At 45.5% G+C, this 19,969-nt stretch overlaps 1 protein-coding gene across 2 annotated transcripts; it reads right to left on the bottom strand.

The window, feature by feature from the left end:
* Positions 1-364: 364 nt before the first annotated feature.
* ZDHHC1 (zDHHC palmitoyltransferase 1) lies at positions 365-18,648 on the bottom strand. Of its 2 annotated transcripts, XM_084214948.1 has the most exons (11): positions 18,515-18,648; positions 17,201-17,419; positions 15,302-15,477; positions 14,573-14,674; positions 13,557-13,681; positions 13,060-13,218; positions 9,538-9,650; positions 4,700-4,785; positions 3,977-4,070; positions 2,885-2,996; positions 365-2,455 (listed from the first exon to the last, which is right to left on the bottom strand). In XM_084214948.1, exons 2-11 carry the CDS (start codon positions 17,417-17,419, stop codon positions 2,178-2,180), a joined length of 1,464 nt encoding a protein of 487 aa, XP_084071074.1. In that variant the 5' UTR covers positions 18,515-18,648; the 3' UTR covers positions 365-2,177. The 2 variants fall into 2 exon arrangements, with proteins under 2 accessions (XP_084071074.1, XP_084071075.1); XM_084214949.1 differs by lacking the exon at positions 3,977-4,070 and having other exon boundaries at positions 2,178-2,455.
* Positions 18,649-19,969: the final 1,321 nt, after the last annotated feature.

Here is a 19,969-nt window from a genome sequence, read left to right as displayed (position 1 = left end):
CCGCAGCACCATGCAGAGCTGGCTGGCCCTCCTTCCTCTGGTGCTCCAGCACAAAAACCAGGCTGGGGTACACAGCTCAGGGAGAAGATGGTCTGATCCCTACCCCTCAGGGAAGACACTCCCATCTAACACCCAAAAGGCCCTGTGGAGAAGGGACTGCTGTCACCCCCACATCAGTTACAATGCTGAGCCCTTCTGGGACTCCAGAGGCTCAGGGAGAAGTGAACCAAACAGCCTGGGGATCATCAACAGGGCAGAGCCAGGAATTGCTGCAAAAGAAAGGAGGAAATTATTTAGCAAAGAATATAGAAAATTTTATTGTGGCCAGAGCTACCAAAGAGCTCCATACATGATTTTGGGACTGATTCTGCACGGACAGCATAAGAAAACACACAAGGTCTGCTCAGGGGCACCTGCTGAAGAGGAATTACCAATGCTTTCTGGTGGAGGGACAGCTGGCCTTGGAAAACCATGAGTCCAGCCCAGGACACAGTTTCCTTGGATGACAGTGGACATGAGGAGGACAGGACAACAGGAAGGACTTTGGCTAACTGGGACCCATAGGTGAGCAATGCCCTGGTCTCTGCAGACACCCAGTGCCATGTCTGCTGGTCCACACTCACCTGCTTTCCCAAAGGGTCACACTGCCAGCAGGCACCACTGGCCACAGCAGGCAGGGAAGCTGCAAGGAGTGTGACCACAGGCCAGCCCTTACTGCAAACTGAGACAAAATGACTTCAACAGCTACATCAGACTTCACTTTTTCTGATCAACAGATTGTGTAAATTGATGAAGAATCACAGCTCCTCATCCCAGTTCTTTCAGGAGACAAAAATCACACAAGAGAAGAGTGGTAAGGCAGCCCTTTAAAACACTCCCAGGTCTTTCTCTCAGGTTAGTCTCTCCCATCAAGGCTGTGAGTCCAGCCTGCCTGTCCCATGTTGATTGTGCCCAAAGAGCCTTTGACTCCAGATCCCTATCCTGCTCTGACCCAGTTCCAAGGAATGCTTGCAGACTGAGCTAGATAGAGGGAGAACAGCTTAGCTTGGCTCTCACAGCACCATGCTTTGTCCTGTTCTTCCCTAACCTGCACCCACCATAGGCTGGAGAAAGGTCAGTTGTGCCTTCCATGCATCAAAACATTTTGAAGGGTGAGGAAGACTCCCCTGGCTTCCTTTTCTTTGCTGGTGCACCTGTTTGCTCACAGCACCAGCAGTGTGCTGTGCTGGGATGTGCCTGGAAATGTGCATTCAGCCATGCCAGCGCTGCTGCTCAGGGCTGTGCCAAATCCTGTCAGACACGGCCATGCTGGTGGCTGCTCTCTGTGCTCTGAGATCAGCTGGCTGCTAGGCAGATCTGGGCTTGCTGAAGGCCCAGCCTCAGCACTCAGCCAGGAGCCTGGAACAGGGCATGCTGCTTGGGGAAGCCATGAGGGCAGGGAGAGCACAGGTGCTGTAGGATGGCAGCCCAGACAGCTCTCTGCAGCTCACCCCCAGCACAGGGTGCTGTGGCTCAGGGCACTGGCCATGTGCCCCACTGTCTGCTGTGGGATCTTTCTGCACTACACACACCCCAGGCTTGGCTGTGGACTAATACAGATCTGGCAGCCCAGGAACTGGAACGGTTTCAGGGCCTGCTGTATCCCAAAACTTCTGATGAGAATGCTGCAGTGGGGCACCCCAGACTGCTGGGAAGGGGGAGCAGGTCAAACCATGCTGCCTTCCAGAGAACATGCTGGTGGTGGACTTGGCTTGAGGGTGCACAGTGGAAAGCGGTATAGGGATGGGGCAATCCTGAGGTTACTCCCTGACCACCTGCTGAAGCCCCTGAGCATGATCCAATGACAGGGAGTAGGCAGATGGAAATACACCTTTCAGGGTGCAGGAAATGGCAGAGGTGCAGCCTCGTTCTTGCCCATTCACTCTGCTGGGAGCTTACTGCAGTAACAGTGTGCAGAGGGCCAGGTGGTGTTGGCCCTTCCCCAGGGAAAGCATTTGAGCTCTCGTGAGCAACAGGTCTACCCCGGGTGTGCCACCTTGCTGCCTCTTGCCTTTGGCTGAGGATGAGAAATGTCCCACTGCAGCCTGACAGCACGTGCACATTGAGGGGTGAGTCCTGTAGGCCTCCACACAGCACTAATGCTGTTCCCAAAGGCCATGGCTTTGGAAGGATGATCCCTAGGCCGCTGTGGTGCTTGTCCTTATGTCCTTTGAGCATGGATCATGTGTGCCCACATGCTGCTTGCTGGTGCATTTTCTGTGGTCGGGCTCTGACGTGCTGTCACTGGGCTGGGGCTGAGGGACAAGAGGTTCTCCACTGCTCTTACTTACAAACACAGCAGGAATCTTAGAAAAAAGCTCCAGGTCTCGTTCCACATGTCTATCCTGCTGGCAGCTTTTCCTTTTGACCTTGTGCTCAGAATACAGATTCTTCTTCCTGACTCCTCTGGGATTGTCTGTGGACAAGGGATAATGTTGAGAGTTGCCCGAGTTATTCTTAAGAGGCCCTTGAAGGACTGGGCTCCCAAGGCGAGTCTGAGCCACAGGAATCTCATCCATGGACTCAGCAGACTCTGAGTGATAGTCAGCTGGGGGTCCTGCTGCCTGGATGAGGCCCATGCTGCTGGGGGACACAGCAGCTCTCAGAGGAAAAGCTGGCACTAAGAGGTGAAGCCTGTGGGAAGGTGAGGCAGCAGCAGCCGTGGCTGGGAACTCTGCAGATGGAAATAAAGGGAGAAGAAACCTTAAGGAGAGAGAGATGTCTCAGCCCCACAAAGACATCAACAAGCCCAGGAACTCTGTTCTGGCTGATGCACTAGTGTTAAAGCAGATCATACATATATTTATGCAAGATTCAGCAGAGAAGCTGACTGGTACACTCTCACCTGACAGGGGATCTGGGAATGAGGGCTGAGGTGTAGCATGTGCTTTAGATCCACTGTCCATTGCAGAAGAAGAAGAAGCTTTCTGCATTTTCTTTCTTCTTTTCTTCCGTTGCTGTGAAAGCAAGTAGCCCAAGAGAAGGGAAGTCACTTCACCAGCCCAAAGTAAGGAGACAATTTCTTTACTTGTTACCTCTTTTTAATTCTTCCTACTTTGAACAACAAGCACTAGGTATAACCAAAGTCCAATAATATTTTACCATTAAAGACTGAGTTACTACAAAGCAGTAATAGAGAACAGGCATTTGCCCTTCCTGCAAACTGAGACAACCCCCACATTATGTGCATACAGTGACTCTCCCTGTGTAGGTACCTTGAAGCTGTTGTCTCATAGAGCTAGGGGTTGTATGAGACACTGGTCACTTACATTTGTAAAGCCAAACTAGAAGAGGGAACCAAAACTCACAGAGCACAGGATGTCCTAAGAAAGAGACAGTCCTTGTCCCAAATACAGTATAGATGAAAACAAATTGTTCTTATCATCTAGATGGCAAGACTGATTAATAAGCTTGGAGGAAAGAGGAAAAGCATCACCACCTGCCATCTGAGCAAGAGGAGAGAGCGTCTGGATGCAGACACATGAATATCAGGAGCCCAGTCCAAGACTTTGGAGAACTGTTCATACACTCAATCTCCATATCCACACACACCATGTTTCCCTGGGAAACTGCTTTATTTGAACATTTAAACTGTTGAATTTTGCTCTACAGAAACACACAGAGCTTCTTACATCAACAAAGCAGTATAGTCAGAGTCATTGAGCTGCACTGGGGCAGCAAGGCACTGGATTACAGCTGTGTTACAGCTGTGAGCTTATGAGGGGACTGTAGGATAGCTCTGATCATGCCTGTGAGCAGAGACAGGAGATCACCTGGATTTGGTGACTGCAGGGCACAGCCACACCTGCAGACACTCACTGAGGGGAGGCAGAGCCTGTGTGAGCAGGGCTAAGCACAGCCTGCTCTAGAGTGAGCATGCCTGAGCACCTGGGTGGGTTGTCAGCAGCACCTTGGGTGTGTGGCAAATCCTCCTTACCTGAGAAGGGGCCACAGAGTGAAGAGATGGGGACTCAGGGGATGAGCTCTGCTTGGGGTCACCTTCTTGGTTATGGACATAGAGCTTTGGAAAGCTAAAAACACAGCAGACACACAAGGTGATTCCCTAAGGCAGGACTTAAGTCTGATGCCCTCTTTGCCTGCACACACAGATCAGGCTGATCACAGCCTCCCCTGCCCTACACAGCATTCCCAGAAAAACTGCAGGGGAACTTCTGGACAATTGTGCAAAGCAAGAAGAAAATCCCCAGGGACACAAGTTAACAGGAAAGGACTCATTAAGAGACAAGGATCCTGTTTTCCCATGAGTGAATGCCTGTGTTATAAACTTGTAACTGTTGTGATGCATTTCTCCACAACCTGAAATCATGCAACTGTAATGAGTTCAATAGAGGAGTTACAGGACAAATCAGCCAGCCTTAATTTTAATATAAAACAATTAGTAGAAACGAGTTTGCTATAAAATATTTAATATAAAACAGCCTAAATAGAATATTCTAGGAAAGATATTTTCCCAGGAGAGGGAAGGCAAGTGTTCCTGCAGGTATCTACCCTCCTGAAACTCAAAGATTTCACCATGCCTCGTTCCAAACACTGGTGCTTCCTATCCTTCTAAGTACTTCTGTCTTAGGGCCCATCAGTGACCTTAACAGCCATTTCCCATTCACCACACATGGAGAATCTTATCCTTGACTTTTCTCACCTTTTTCCTGAAGTTACTGCTGAGAATTCCTCTACTTGAATTCCAGGGTCTGTATAGCCAGGATTACCTGACAATAAGTCTGCTTCCTGGAAAAAACAAAACAAACAACATCTTCAGACTAATACAAACACAGAGGGGAGAAAAGGGATTTTCATTACAGATGTACTCTTTCTCCTTATGCCAGATATCTTTTGTCCTTGTTGGTAGCACAGCAGGAAACTGCAGCTTAAGAAGATGGAAAACCCAAGATTGGCACAATTAGAAGTCCTTGATTAATTTGTTTAGTCCAGTCAGTATTTCATATGACTCAAAACCAATCACACTTACAGAGATCAGCTTAGTCATTTCTTGGGAGCACATTCAAAATACCACTTAAAGCTTCCATTAGTTACACAGTCCAGTCTGAGGAGCTCTGCAGTGAATGCAAAAAATGTCTTTTAAATGCAAAATGGAGGTGAGGAGAATGGAAGCATGAAATATACAGGAAAAACATAAAGTGTTTTCTATTTCTTGTGTGATGCTGTATGGTTAAGATCTGCTGATTTTTAAAAATGAGTGTGATATGTTGTTTATTTGCCTCAGGTATGGATGAGCTCAGAGTAATGACAGCTGAACTTGAAAACTGCATATTTTCAGAAACATTATAAGAATAAGTCTCCTAAATCCAAGTGCTGCATTACAGGAAAAAACCCGAGTTCTCCCTCAAAAGCACCCAGTTAGGATGGTCAGAGTACCAAGGGATGAAGAGTATGAAGCACTGTTATCAAAAAAGGATAAATCATGCTCAGCAGGACCTGGACATCAGCTGCTTTTAAACTTGGATAATCATCAAGAGAACTTCTTCATATGTGTTTCACTGTGCAGTGACTATAAAGATATTTTAAAGCAACTTTTAGGTTAAGATGGAAGCATCTTAAAATGTGATAGGGATTAGCTTCAAAAATAGCTAAAATGAGCTCATGTAGACCTTTTTTTCTGAAGAGCCTAATCAGCAAATTTGAGAAAATGAAGTCAAAGTTGGACACACCACAAATGAGTTCCTGAGAGATCCAGGGCCTCTGCACTTGAACAAATTCATAAACAATCAACAAAAGAGAAGCCTGGTGATGACACTCCCTGATGTAAGGCATTAAAAATGAAAGCCAGCCGTAAAGAGCTGAGGAAGATCTTTGCAATATTGAATTACAGGGTGCTAAAATGGCACAAAAAATCAATATTGCTAGATGTAAAGATGGACAGTGAAGCATGTGGGAAAAGCAGTTTAAACTTTATATACAAAGCAACGGTCTCTGGAGTGGAAAAGAATCCATGGAGCTGCACATTCAGTGACAGCCAAGAAATAATTTCAGATGTTAGGGATAAAAAGGAAAGTCAAATAAAAAGAGAAAAAAAAATCAGCTGTTTTATAGGTAGTAACATAAAGTCTAAAGGGAATTGGTTTAGAAATCAAAACCATGTCTTTCTGATTAAAAAATTTATCCAAGTGCAAGATTAATAATCTGCAGAAATTTATTACATGTATTTCAATTGGAACTTGTAACTCAAGTCACATCATCACTCACCACCAACTGAACACAAAGTGTGCACAAATGACTCCTCAAAGCTCCTTGGGACATTTACAATCAAGATTTATATTCAGGCCTCATGGACCTGAGTCACAAGGGAAGGAGACCAGACACAGTCTCATGTCCCTGTGAGTGTACAGGCAGAGATGCAGGTCTTTTCAGAGGGAAGCAGCTCATGGCTGAAATGAGCTGCAGCAGGAGACATCTCACTGCACAGAACAACTGAAAACAATCAGGACTCAATGTCCACAGCACATAAACAGGACTGCAGGACTGGCATTTCAAGGGAGCTTAATAAATGATTCATCTTGAGAATAACGTGGACAATTTCTTTCCAAGCAGGGAATGAAAGAGCCTTTTTAAATCCATTTTGTTCATTTCAGCCTTCTATAAATAATGTAGTACCAAAGCAGCCACATAAATGAAAGTAAAGCATTAGAGCTGACTATGAAAACAAATAAGACTCAATCAGTAGAAAATACAATGTTCTCTCAGAGTGTGACACAAACTACAGCCACAGCACAGAGCCCAAGCCTCCCTCGGCTCCCAGGCATTTAGCAGGAGAATCAGAATCCTCCCACTGCAGCATCAAGACAAGCCACCCTTTGCAGCTGGGTTGTCAGGATTCAGCTGCTGCTCCTGCTGAAAGCAGACTGCTGGACTGACACACTGCCCAAGTTCTGCCCCCATGCAAATCCTGGCCACATTCACCAACTGCCAGCTGTGACCACCCCAAGGTCCATGGTTTACAAGCCCAGGATGGATTCAGCTCCCTTGCCCCCTGCAGCTGCCCTTATCAACCACTTCAGTGTCAAGAAGTGCCCTGAAGTGCTGTCTGCCTGGAGGGGAAGCAGAATTGAACAGGAAAAAAGATTCTTGTCCCAAGGAAGGTGAGTCTGTTGCAAGTGTTGAGGCTAAGAGTGAAGACTAAGTTTGTCTTACATCAACATTGGAAGAAAGAAACAATTCTGCAAGTGTAAGGGAAGCTGAGTAAAATCTGTGTTTAGTACTCAAAATCAAACCCCACCAACCTGAATCAGTTTCCAAAGCAAGTTCAAAGCTTTAGGAATGTGAGAAGAATCACATCCCAGCTGGCCTCATATGAAAGCCTGCTCCCTGGCATGAATGCAATTATGCATTAAAGCATAGGGTTTGGTTTAGTTTATATTTTTATGGACTGCAAATGACTACAGAAAAAATGGTTACTTGCACATCCTGCTTTAGGTATGGTAATAGAAGCAAAGGCTCAATGTGCCCAACTGTTCTGCGTTTTTTGTGACATCTGAACCACTTAAATGTGCAAAATTAGGGCTCGTATTTTGTAGATCCTACCAGTACACAAGAAACCTTTACCCCAAACAAGAATCCTTTAACTTGAACATAGCTGAAGACTTAACCACAGACCAACATGGAAAACTGAAGCCAAAACCAACACCCAGGCTTGAATAAGGCTCAAAAACAAGCGTTAAAGGGGAAATGCATGTTTCTTCTTAGTCCCTAAAATGAATGAACAGTTCAGACAAAAGTGGGAAGAGGATAATTTCCATTTTATGCTTACAACATGTTGGATCAATTACAAAGGGTTGCAGTGTTCAAGCTAAAGAAGGCTGTATTCAACACAGCTTACAAAAGGCAAGTCACTTGGTGTCCTCCTACTCCAATCTATTTGTTTGTGTTTATCTCTGGTTGCTATGTAAGAAACAAGGAAAATCTAGTGGGTTAACATTTTTCTTAACAATGTTACTGGGCATCATCCAGTCTTTCTTGTTCCCCAAGGTCCTAACTGCGGTCCTGAAACATCAAACTCCTTTTCACCCTGCTCCTTCCAGGCTTGCTGCTTCAAATTAACCATATTTATACACATATCTAGACAACAACCAGTGCAGACAGGAGAACAACACAGGACAGGTGAATGCCAACATCCCAAAAGAGCACACACACATAAGGTCCACCCCTGTTCAAATACATTTTCAGTATCAACTAAAATTCAATAACTAGATGATTATAGCTAATGCTTTATTATTGCTTTAATTTTCATAGTAAGCAAAGCTCTGTGAAACAAAGTGCCAAATATTTTTGTTGTTATGGAAACCTCTGTTTAAACTGAAAGTTCAACTTTTCCAAAACAGTGAAAAATATATATGAATAGCTAGGGAGTCCATATTATAGAAAAGTGGATGAGCTCACTTTCCCCTTTGCTTTGATAGGGAAGAACTATGGATGAATCCAGAGACATGCCAGTATCTCTACAGAGAATACTTGGATGAAGCTTGTATTTAATTAATTTCTCATGAAATACAAAACTGTTTGTATAGTAGATAACTTACTTGCATAAAATGAAAAATTACACATGACTGAGAATCACAGAATAATTTTTGGAAATTTCTAGTTCAAGCCCCTGTTGAAGTCAGTATAAAATGTGTCCAGTTAAAATCTGAGTTAATGCAATAATTTATTTTGCCTTGTATCAAAATAAATTACACTGAACCTCTCAATTCAGAGGCTGATATACTTGCCTCAGCAGAGTCTAACAGCATTTAAGAGCTTGTAGAACTCTTCTTATAGAGACATAGATCAGCATCATGGTAATAACAAGGACCCTTATCATTATACAGACTCATTTCAAAGAAAAGCAGATATCTGGGTCATTTCTGAAAAACTGGTGTCCTTTTCACTTTTAAGATGGTTAAATTACTGGTATTATTAGCTGCTCAGTGATTAGCCCCAGTTTCCCCAGCCCTAGAGCCTGTCTCATTTGAAGTCATGACACAAGCCCCCAAGATGTGCAGTGCCACCCAAGCAGATGGTCCTGTCCTTTTCGGGAAAGGATTCTTCCCACTCCTCAGTCACCCTCCTTTGTGCTGAGCCAGGCATTTATGTGACTGCTTGGTGAACCGAATGGGAGGGAGCTGGGCCAGCTCAACTGTTTTTTTAATAAAGTTTATTGTTACTCAGATGAGTTCCCCCACCCTGTCCTAATGAACAGCTGTGCTGGCAGAAGAGACAAGATAGTGCTGGGCCCAAAACAAGTGGTGGAGGAAGAGAGTAGGTGGGATTGATTCCTTTGAAAGCATTACTTGCTTATACCTAAAGTGTTCATGGAATTACAGGCCTTGCCCTCTTTCACATCCTACTCAACTTCATCAAAGTACCAAGTCTTACCTCTAGCAACTGCCTTTAAAATATGGAGCACAAGAAAGTGAAGCAAAGTTTGTTTACACAGCAAACAAACAGGGCTGTTTTGGGGAAATGGGCTGAAAGTAAGATGAGTACCTGACTGGGTCTCACTTGGGAGGAACAAGACTCCTGTTTCTTGTCTACCTTGTCTGGCTGCTGCTGGGGACGCTGCTGCAGGATGTACTCATACGTAGTCAGCTTGTGCCACACTGAAAGAGAAGAAAGAGACCTGTCAGCACAGAAAAGGCCCCTCCCTGACTGCACTTACACAAACAGGCTGGATAACTATACCATCAAACAGTAACTATAAACATGAAGAAACTGATAATCCAAGCCAAAAGCAGCAATGCTCTGTACATCCTGGTATATCCTTTATTGTCACTATCACAAGGCTTTCTTATAGTCCTGCTATTCTAAAGTGTCCTAGAATGGTACAGCCCTCTACACTGTAGTAATTTGTTCAGTTCATTTCAGGGCAAACCCATTATTCTTGTCTAAGAGGTTTAAGATGTGCACTGTACAAACAGCTCAGTGAGCAATCAGAAGGTATTGCAGAAGGTGGTGCTAAATGGAGAGAAGAAATGGAACAGGTTAGAGTGTCCTGTAGTGATTGAGACACTTAATGTGCAAACCAGGGAGCATCAAATGCACAGCTTGCCTTGTGCCAAACAGATGTGCCCAGAGTTCACGTGTCCCTGACTTTATGAGCTCTCTAAGTGCCCATGCAAACACATCTGCTTCCATGAATGACCAAAAGCATGTGACATTTTTGAGCAACTTGGTTTCTTCATGAGTCCCAAAAGAGTCCAAAACGCAGACATTCTTCCCTCAATGACCTTAAGTATTTTTAGAGAATAAACCCAGAAAAGGATGCTGAAGGGTTTTAGTGCACAGCCTGGTGGCTCTTCCTCCTTTTTACAGAAGCACAGCAGTTAAAGCAGATGCCTAGGATCAGCTGGACTAAAATCCTCCCTCTCCCTGAAGACATTTAGATCACTGATCTCTTACCTCTCAATACCATGCCCTGAACACAGGACTACTTCACACAGAAGTGGGGGAGAATCACCTTATGAATAAATAAAAATCACCTTATGAAGGAATCACAATCACCTTATGAAGAAATAAAAAATCAAGATACATTTGGCCAAGAAGAGAGAACATAGAGATGAATGTGAGTCTGCAGCCAAGGGATTACTTAACAGGAACAGTGCAGGGTGCTGGCAAGTGCTCCTAGAATGGCACCCTTTGCTTTCTTTGAAAAACAGAATGCTGCTTCATAAGCAAAGGCCTATTAACCATTTTAAATTTGGATTTTGCTGTTTTCTGAATATTTACACTGTAACTTTTAAAATATTTTAATAGAGCTATTTAGTTGAAATACTGCATTTTTTGGCCAGATAACACTGCAGCACATAACATGTAAAATATAATCAGGCTGTGAATAACCCTATATGCTTTCCTATATTCCCTACTATTTTTTTTTATTCTACTATCAGCCTTTTGGTATTGAAGAAAAAAAAAAGTCCTCCCTCCAAGATTCTGAAGTGCCATGCTTCACCAAATGCCCCCAGAACTGAATCTGAATCAAGACTAGTAATTCTGAATACATGGACCTACTATTTTGAGAATAACCTACTTTCTTCGAGTGATCATAGTGCGTAATTAACTGGAGAGTAACTCTGAGATTTTCACTGTGCTTGTAACAAAATTATAGAGTCTAAATTTTAATAGCCATACCTGACTTAAGCCATTTTGTAATGAGAAAGCTAAGGGCAGTACTACTCACATGGGTGCTATTGAATTTCTGTAATTTAATTATTGAAAAACAAAAAGGTATATGAAGAAATACTGACCAACAGTAATTACACTGGAATTGGTAAAGTGTAATTCTAGTCTCAAAAGAGGGAAGACAGCTCATTACAACACTGTCTACCTTAAAATATTCAGAGGAGACTGTTTTTGGCAATTACAGGTATAAAATAAGAGGAGTTTAAGTTCACACATACTTTGTCTACCTAAAAGCCAGTAGTAAGTGCAGATGCAGTGGTAAGTGCAATGCATATTCATATGCAACACACAATAAAGGCTTCAGTGTGGTGACACCCCTCCTTTAAAGCAAGGGCTTACACACTACATTCTGCACAGCTGGGAACATTTTCATTAGGGCAGCAGATTATAATGTCATAAAATATTAAAAACATTAGCAATAATTCAGTTTTCACACAAGATGGAAGATTTAAAGATTGAAAACTGGGCCAAAAGTAGAAGTTAATTTGGCTCGAAATTTATTCTGAAAAAGAATCACCCCAAGACAAGAGCAGCAAAATCTCCCCCAAGCCCAAAGCACTAGTGGCACACACAGAGGTTTCTGTCTATCTGATAAAGCATGTCATTATTTCAGGCAGGGAGCACCCTCTTGTGGAAGCTGCACACAAGGACAGGATAAATACCACTCAGGACTAAACAGAATAATACTTTTGCATTCAGGAGAAACCTTTCTGGAGCTTTGTTATGCTTTTTGTCTTTAAAAAGTATTAGATCAACCTTTCAAATCTCCAGGCAGTTCCATTAACCCAGAAAAGCCAACTGTCAATTCTGCCAAGGAAGTGAAATTGCAGCATGCCCAAATTTCAGTCAATCTCAAATAAGCTGTAGAAGAAAATGATGGTCAGTGTCCTCACTGGGTGCACTGTCCATACCAGCTAGGAACACTCCCCTATCAAACACTACACTTCAGCAGTGCAACTGTTTTGCTTCTGGAGCCGTGCTGGTTTGTGCTGACCTAGTTTGGGTTGGCATCTGCAGGTCTGTTAACTGAGAACCTGAAAATCCAGTCAAGGATCCTCTGTAACCTCTGTCCTCACTTCTCTTCCACCACATCCCTTCTTTCCTACTTCTGGCACCACCAACCACTGCAAATGTAAGATCTTTCCCTATCATGACTTTCATCAGCAGCCAAAAAGTATTGGCTTAATTTTAGACGATGGCTGAAAAAAAGTTTTTGATGCCCATCTCTACATAAACAAACATAAATATCCTTTCTTGACAGAGCAACAAACAGTAGATCTAAAGAGAAGCCTTTCTGAAAGCTTCTTCCTCTGAATTCCACAAATCTTCTTGTATCAATATGGTACAATTTCCATAAAGGGACCTTAACCTGGATGGCAGTGCTCCAATCAGAAATTCAGCTCTGTAGATCCACATTTCTCTGGGGTAAGGGAAAAATACAGGCTCTTTCACACAACAGAAGTACTGGGGAGCACTGTGAGGAGACTCACAAAGGCTGTATGTGGAGTTAATCTGAATCTGCCATCACTGGCACCAAGCTGGGATTGACCAGTTCATCCCACTTGGCCTCTCCAGTACCCTATCATGTGCTTTCAGTTTCAGGATAACATAGAATAAACATGGCTGCAGAGGCCCAACACAAGCCCCACATTACACAAGCACTGATAAGCCTACCTGGTACAGGGGGGAACTCAGAAATATAATGTTAAATCCCAATTTAGCACAATGGGTGCATATTAGTGACACGGGTGAACACACAGTGAATGCAGGATGAGTAGAAGATAAGCAAAAATGAAATGGGGGTATAGATGACAGGAACAAAACACCTACAGAGATAGATGTGAAAGGTCAAGAGGTGGCCCAGCAGGATCATGGTCACTAGGCTCAGAAGAATAAAAATCCCAGCTGTCACCAAAATGGCAGGTGCCCGAGTCTCAACAGGAGATGCAGGAAGAAACACAAACCAGCGGTCCATGTGGTTCCTCAAAGCTGTAAAACAAAGAGACTTGGAGGTAAGTAGATTGTCCAGGTATGAATTACCTCTAAATAAACTTTACAGTTGGAAATCTTGTTAACTCAAAAGTAGCTGCAGACCCATTGTGCACTGGAGGCCTATGAAATCCAGGGTCTGCAGGGCTTTTAGGAAGAGCAAGTAGCTCTGTAAGGAAAGACATTCCATCCAGCTGAGCAGAGATACTCTAACAGAAATATAAAATGGAAGCAATAAGGAACGGAGCTCCTCCTCAATGGAAGAGCTGACAGAATCCAAACCCTCATCAAGATATGCTGGCTGCTCCCCAGGATGCTCATGTGAAGCACTGCAGTACCATCGAAGCGCTGGTCAGAGCGAAGCACCGCGGGGTCGAAAAAGAACTCCACAAAGACGTAGAAAGCGATGAGCAGCAGAAGCCCCAGGCCCAGAATGGCAGACAGCACACTGTTCAAAAAGAGCCTGCCAGGAAAGGGAGAGGTCTCAGTGGCTTCAATAACATCACACACACAAATCAATATCCCAGCCTGTAATAAACATAGAGATACAGACAGCTATCTCAAATTACTGTCACGCTTTCTTACACTTATGATAGATCCTGGTGAACAGCTTTACTTATTATTTGTTACTCTGAGGGATTAAATTGTGACTCTTTAGTGCAATCATGGTTACAAAACAGTCAAGTATATCTAGGACAGACAAAGAGCTCCTTTGCACAAAATCTGAAGCGTAGTGTGTGTCAAAAGCAAATCCCTTCCTGATCTGCTTCACCAGCCATCACTGTAACATGGCACCCAGCAATAACACCACTTTGCTTTCCACAGGATTTAAGTGCAGGAAAGTAAATTGAGAAGCAACAGTGACAGTCTCCTTATTCTTATCTCAAACCTGGCATGGATTAGAGGTCCCTATATGCTGCCGTGACTCCTACCAACTGGCAAGTCTTGTAGGGAAAGCACATGATCTAGATGCAGGTTGTTTCAAACTGGAACAGCGCCATCATGGTTCCATTCCTACTCCAGCTTTCAGAAGCACTAAGGACACTCAATTAACATCCAGTAAGCATTTCCTAATACCAAATAGTAACTCTATGTTCTCTGTTTTTACTTACAGATGTTCAGCTACAACATTCTAAGTTTAGGAATTTTATCCCTGGTTATTTGAATGTCATGATTATGCTTGTATTTCCCATCTAGTTTTCTCATGACTGATTCTCTTCAGCCAGGGGATAAAAGAAAAGTGGTTCTGCATGTCTAAGTACAGACTGGACTGAGATACAGGAGAACCCTGGAAAGAGAAGAAGCCACGTTATTGATGCAGTGTTGTGCTTCTGCCACAATGCCAAGCTCTTACCAGTAATTCCTCTCTCCCACACAGTTGTTGAGCCATTTGCAGTGATGATCAAAGCCACACACACACTTGTTGCAAGTTCCACAGTGCTTTGACTTGGCACTTCTGCCGAAGAAAGGGTGGCATTAGCATGGCAGGCAGCACCAGCTCATTACTATGACTTTTCAGTGACTCAAACACAGGGGATACAGTAGCAGAGATCCTGGTAATAGTGAGTAAACCTGCATCAGGAGTACTTCATCTCCCAAACACTGCTGCAGCACAATCCCAAAATTTGCCTTCCAAGGCACTGCATGAGTTTTAATTTGGAGATTGTTGAATCCTTATTTGAATCCCTTCAGCAATACTACAGAGCTTGGTCTTAATGCCTGCCCTCCAAGCATTTCCTGCAACTTGCCAGCATCCAGCCAGAGACAAGCACAAACACACACACACACACACACACACACACACACTCTACTTACACACTGATAAGTAAAACACCAACACCCAGGGAACGTGGCACACTACAGCCTTCTCCACACAACGTGAGCAATGAAATAAAACACAGAACAATGTGCACATTTGACAGAAGGCCCCTACCCAACCACTTGAACCCTGCCACAGCATGAAGCTTAAATTGCACTGTAGCAGTTCAGGGGCTCAATTTCAAATCTTATTGTCTGACGTTGAGGACTAACAGTGAAATGCAATGATGAAGAAGACAGAGCAGGAGAAAGAAGAGATACTTACACATCTACATCACAGACATGGCAGTGATGGTTCTCAATGACATGTGCATGTTGGTTACGGTTGAAGGTGGCCAGAGGCCCCAGATAGTTTTTTTCTCGCACGTTTGCATCCGCAGGATCAATGGAAACTGCAGTAAGATGAACAACTAAATGGTAGATAAAACACACTCCTGGACACTGAAGTACACAGTTAAGGATTTAACATGTCTTTTAATCCTTAATACACAAACCCCACACAGATGAAAAATTTGTGGCATAGAATTAGGAATTGCTGTATAACTGATTGCAGCACATTAATCTGAGCTTTACTGATAGACATTTGCCTTGTAATAAATATCCCTGGAAAAAGATAACTCAATCTACAGGAATATCCCTCCTCATTCTGTACTACTCTGTCTTACAGAAGTGCCCTTCCTAGCACAGAATGTCTTCAAAAGTTACCTGTACTTACCAGAATCTGACCCCAAGTACAGGCTGGTGACATAGGTCCAAGTTTCTTAGTCCATACAGACTCCTTAGAAAGGCTGTGCACATGCCCTTTCACTGGATCAGACTTTCAAGAAAAAAAAGGTCACATCAAGGAAGTAGTATTGATTACCTTGGTTTCCTTTTCCTTAGGATCCCAAGGAGGAGGAGCACACCTTTAAAGCAGGCTCCTACAAAGGATCCAGGGTTTGTCATTGTTTCTGTACACCCAGATGTGCACATCATTGATCATACTAAGACCTACAGAAAATAGATCAGTGTAGTAAGTTAAAAAGGAGGCCTCTGAGAGGTCCAGCTCACTGAAGCTCTGATGGCTGGTGGACCAGATTGGGAAGGGATTTGCCTTTGACACAAAAGAGACGTTAGTTCTTCATTAACTGGAAGTAAAACATGAGGAAATATTAATCTGTTGAATGAAGAGTAACTTTAGATTGCATTAAGATATTTGTTAGACAAATTCATAAGGTTTGAACTGTGATAATATCAAGGACTTGAGCAAGCTAAGTAGATGTAAGACCACTAAGCTAGTTATACTAATGTCTAAATCATGCAGGTGTAAAAACTATAACAATAGTAAGCAAAGTCATCCCAAACATATCCAAGACTTTGAGGCATCTGTGTCAGATTAATAAATGATGTAAGTGCACACCCCATCCCTTTGGAACAAGGTTTGGTCTTGAAGAAGTTCCTTCCCTGGGCACTGACAATAGTACAGGTGGCACTGGGAGCACTGGGAGCACTCCCCAGCTGCTCCAGGCTGAACAAGCCAAGGGTAATCAGCTGCTTCTCCTCTAGACCCTTCACTATCTTTGTTAGATGGGTACTAAACTGCTGCTCCAGACTGTCCCGTTAGAGACCTCTCCTCTGAAGTTCACACCACACCACCTTGTGTGCCACTCCCAGATTTCCTCCTGAACACAGGAGAGTGCCCAGGCAGGAGATCCACCGTGAGCCACCACAAGCAACCCAGCATCCAACCATGAGCATGCCAAGCTGCCTTTCATGACTCACCCAGCCACCACAGAGAGCTGGGGCTGCCTTCACAACAAGGATGTTTCAGGAGTGGCTGTTTTGGATGACTTCCCTCAAACCCTGCAGCACACTGACAGAAGAATAATATAAAGCAAAGGAGACACACAGGCAGAAGCAGGCAGCAGAAGAGCATTGGAGGCAAAGGCAGTAACCTTAATGGAGAGTGATGAAGCAGAACATCAGTGACCTAAAGTGAGGATCTCAAAGAAACTGGTGTTTTATAGCTGGGAGATGATCAAGATGATGGTGACAGTTCAGAGAAACATTCTGGCTCAGGTGCTTTTCTCCTATGCTTTCTGTGCTACCCAACAAGTGTTCTGTGCTAACAAACCCCCAGGGACAGTTTGTACCAGCCCCTGCCCTCCTCTCCATCCAAGGATACGATATAACCAGCAGGCAGCCAGTGGCGGGGCAGGAGGGGAACCAGGATCCCAAAGCCAACCAGAGCAAAGAACAGGAACAGCAGCCAGGCAATGACCTGGAACAGGTGCAGGGGCCAGCTCCAGCCATTTCTTCGAGCACGTTGGACCTTCACCTCAGGGACAGCTTCGCCCAAATCCTCTGGGGCTATCTTATTATGGGGTTTATTGCAGATATTCATCTACAGAAATCAAAAATGGAAAACAAAAGGATGTGAAACAGAAGTGAAACAGAAGATGCTCCAAGGCAGACAAAAATGATGACACACGTGAAGAGAAACAGCTCTGAGCTCAGAACCAATTTCTCCTTTTCTCAGTTTCTGGTGGATTATTAGATGCTGCTTTTCACTTGCCATAGAGCCAGGAGAGTTTCTGACAACAGAGAGTTGGGCTGCTCTGCTTCACAGAAAACATGAGATAGCAGGGAGAGCAAACCAGGCAGGAGATAAGGGGCAGCATCACAAAACCAGCACAAAGGAGCTGTGCTGGACCTGAGCTGACTCAAGGTACCTCTGCACCACTCCCACCCTTCCTTAAAGAGGATGTGAAATTAGCATCTAACATGAAAAACAACTTCAATTAGTTTGATTAACATTCACAGGAGAGTGATGAAAGAAAAGGAGGAGGTCTCTGGCTCACTTGTGGTGTTTTTGATAATGGTTCCAGTGCCAGAACAATTCCACAGGGCTGGAAGAGAGCAAGCATGGTAACTGCTGAAAGAGTGAGCAGGACAATTCCCACCTTGGTATGCCAACACCAGTCCCTGGTGAAGGGCTGGAAATGTCTTTTTGGGTCAACTGGTAGAGGAGCGGGTAAGAATAGCAGAGAATATAATTTATGTTCATCAGCATGGCCTTATCAATACATAAACTGGAATAAAAAATTCCTAACTTCACCCTTTGAAGTAATTAGCAGTATCTGCCTGCATTCACCATTTAAGTTGCTGCCTTGCAACGGGCTCATCACTGATAAGAAATCATTACCAGTCATGTCATCCTTTTCTCATTAGGCTGTTGAAACTTTGCTCATGTATCACTTCGAATTACCTGTTACAAAACCCGCAGTGGGTATGCCCGGCATGCCTTTGTACCCAGCTCTAGAAAACACTGAATATAAAAACCAGCATGAATTCACTCTCAGGGTAGACAGAGAGAGAGGCACCGGAACGCAAGGGCAAGAAGCACCAGGAGCCGGGCCGAGCCAGCGGTTTCCCGGGCACCCACTCTGGTGAGAGCCGCGTAGACTCCTCCCGAACTCCACCACCTCCCACCCCTCACCTTCTTCCCGCAGAAGCGGTGGACAGCGGCCCCGGCCCCGCCTCATGCCCAGGCAGGGCGCGGGGCCCCCGGCTGAGGCCTCCACGGCAGCTCCCGGCGCCTCCGCGGGCCTCGGGCCGCTGCGCCCGTCGCCATGGCAACGGCTACGGCGGCGCGCAGGGAGCAAAACGAGCCGGGCGCGATCGTTCCTACATGAGATTTCGTCCTACATGAGCCCCGGGGTGGGGTCCTCTCACCCCCGGGAAAACCCTGCTCACGACAACCCCCAGGCTTCCAAGGGGTGACATTCCATACAGATGGGGCTGGAGATGCCCAGTGAGCCAGCGGTGAAGGCTGGTTGGGAGCTAAAGCTATCCCTCTCCTGGAAAATTTCATTCCCTGTTATATCGACCAGCAGTCAGTGATGTGGCTGTTAGTGACTAGTCCAGCTATACCTGAAGGTTTCAAGGGTAGAAGAAAACCTGCGCAAAACCCGGGTTGTTTTGTCCATTTTGGCTGGGACACCTCATGTGCAGGGGATAAATATTTACCCCGTAACTCCTTTTCATCCCAGCCTGCCACTGCAGTGGGCATGGGCCAGCTGCGGGTTTTGGTGACGCAGCTCTGCCAGCCCGGCCCAGCCTAGCCCAACCCGGCCCAGCCCGGCCCGGCCTGGCCCAGCCCAGCCCAGCCTAGCCCAACCCGGCCCGGCCCTGGGGAGGCTTTTCCGCCGGCCCCGGTGGAGCCCAGCCCGGCCCCGGTGGCGGTGCTGGCGGCGGGGCACAAGGAGCTCTTTATGGGCTGCCCGTGTCCGTGCACAGCGGCTGCTTTGTGCGAGGGCTCCGGCCGGACCCTGCACTCAGAAGGGTTCTGTGTGCAGCCCGGGGGTGGCGTGTCCTCTGCTCGCTGTCCCCAAAAGCCCTCATCACCTTTTGAACCCCCGGCTGCTCTCCCTGTGCAGGGTCTGGCCGTGCTGGCGGTGGCAGGGGATGCCCAAGGGGTGTGGGGCGCTGCACCCCACTTGTCACAGCCCATCCTCCTCCAGATGGGTGCAGGGGGACAGCTGGAGTGCTTGGCGAGCTGGGGAGCTGCAGGTTTGACCAGCCTGTGTCAGAGCTGCTGCAGAGGGAATCCCCCTGCACACAAGGAAGTGCAGCCCCCGTCAGTATCCCCTGCTCACCAGGGCCAGGGAGCCCTGCTGTGCTTTCCAGGCTTTCTTTCTTTCTTCTGTCCAAGAGGACAGTCTTGGCTGCGCAGGATGTTCAGGGCAGCGTGTTGGAAGTTGTGCCTGCAGTGGAGTTGGCACAAGATGATCCCTTCCAACCCAAAGTATTCTGTGATTCTCTGCCCAGCCCATCTCCCCTTTTTATGCTGGGGGACACTTCAGTGTGGCCTCAGGAGCAGCGTTGCTGGGAGGGGCATGGACACTGCATGACCCTGGATAGGCTTGGTAGCTCACCCCAAGCTCTGCAAGGT

This window comes from Fringilla coelebs (assembly GCF_963513975.1).
Source record: "Fringilla coelebs genome assembly, chromosome: 14".
In the NCBI taxonomy this organism is placed as follows: Eukaryota; Metazoa; Chordata; class Aves; order Passeriformes; family Fringillidae; genus Fringilla; species Fringilla coelebs.
Note: the sequence above shows the minus strand (reverse complement) of the source record. Positions and strands in the feature narration are given on the sequence as shown.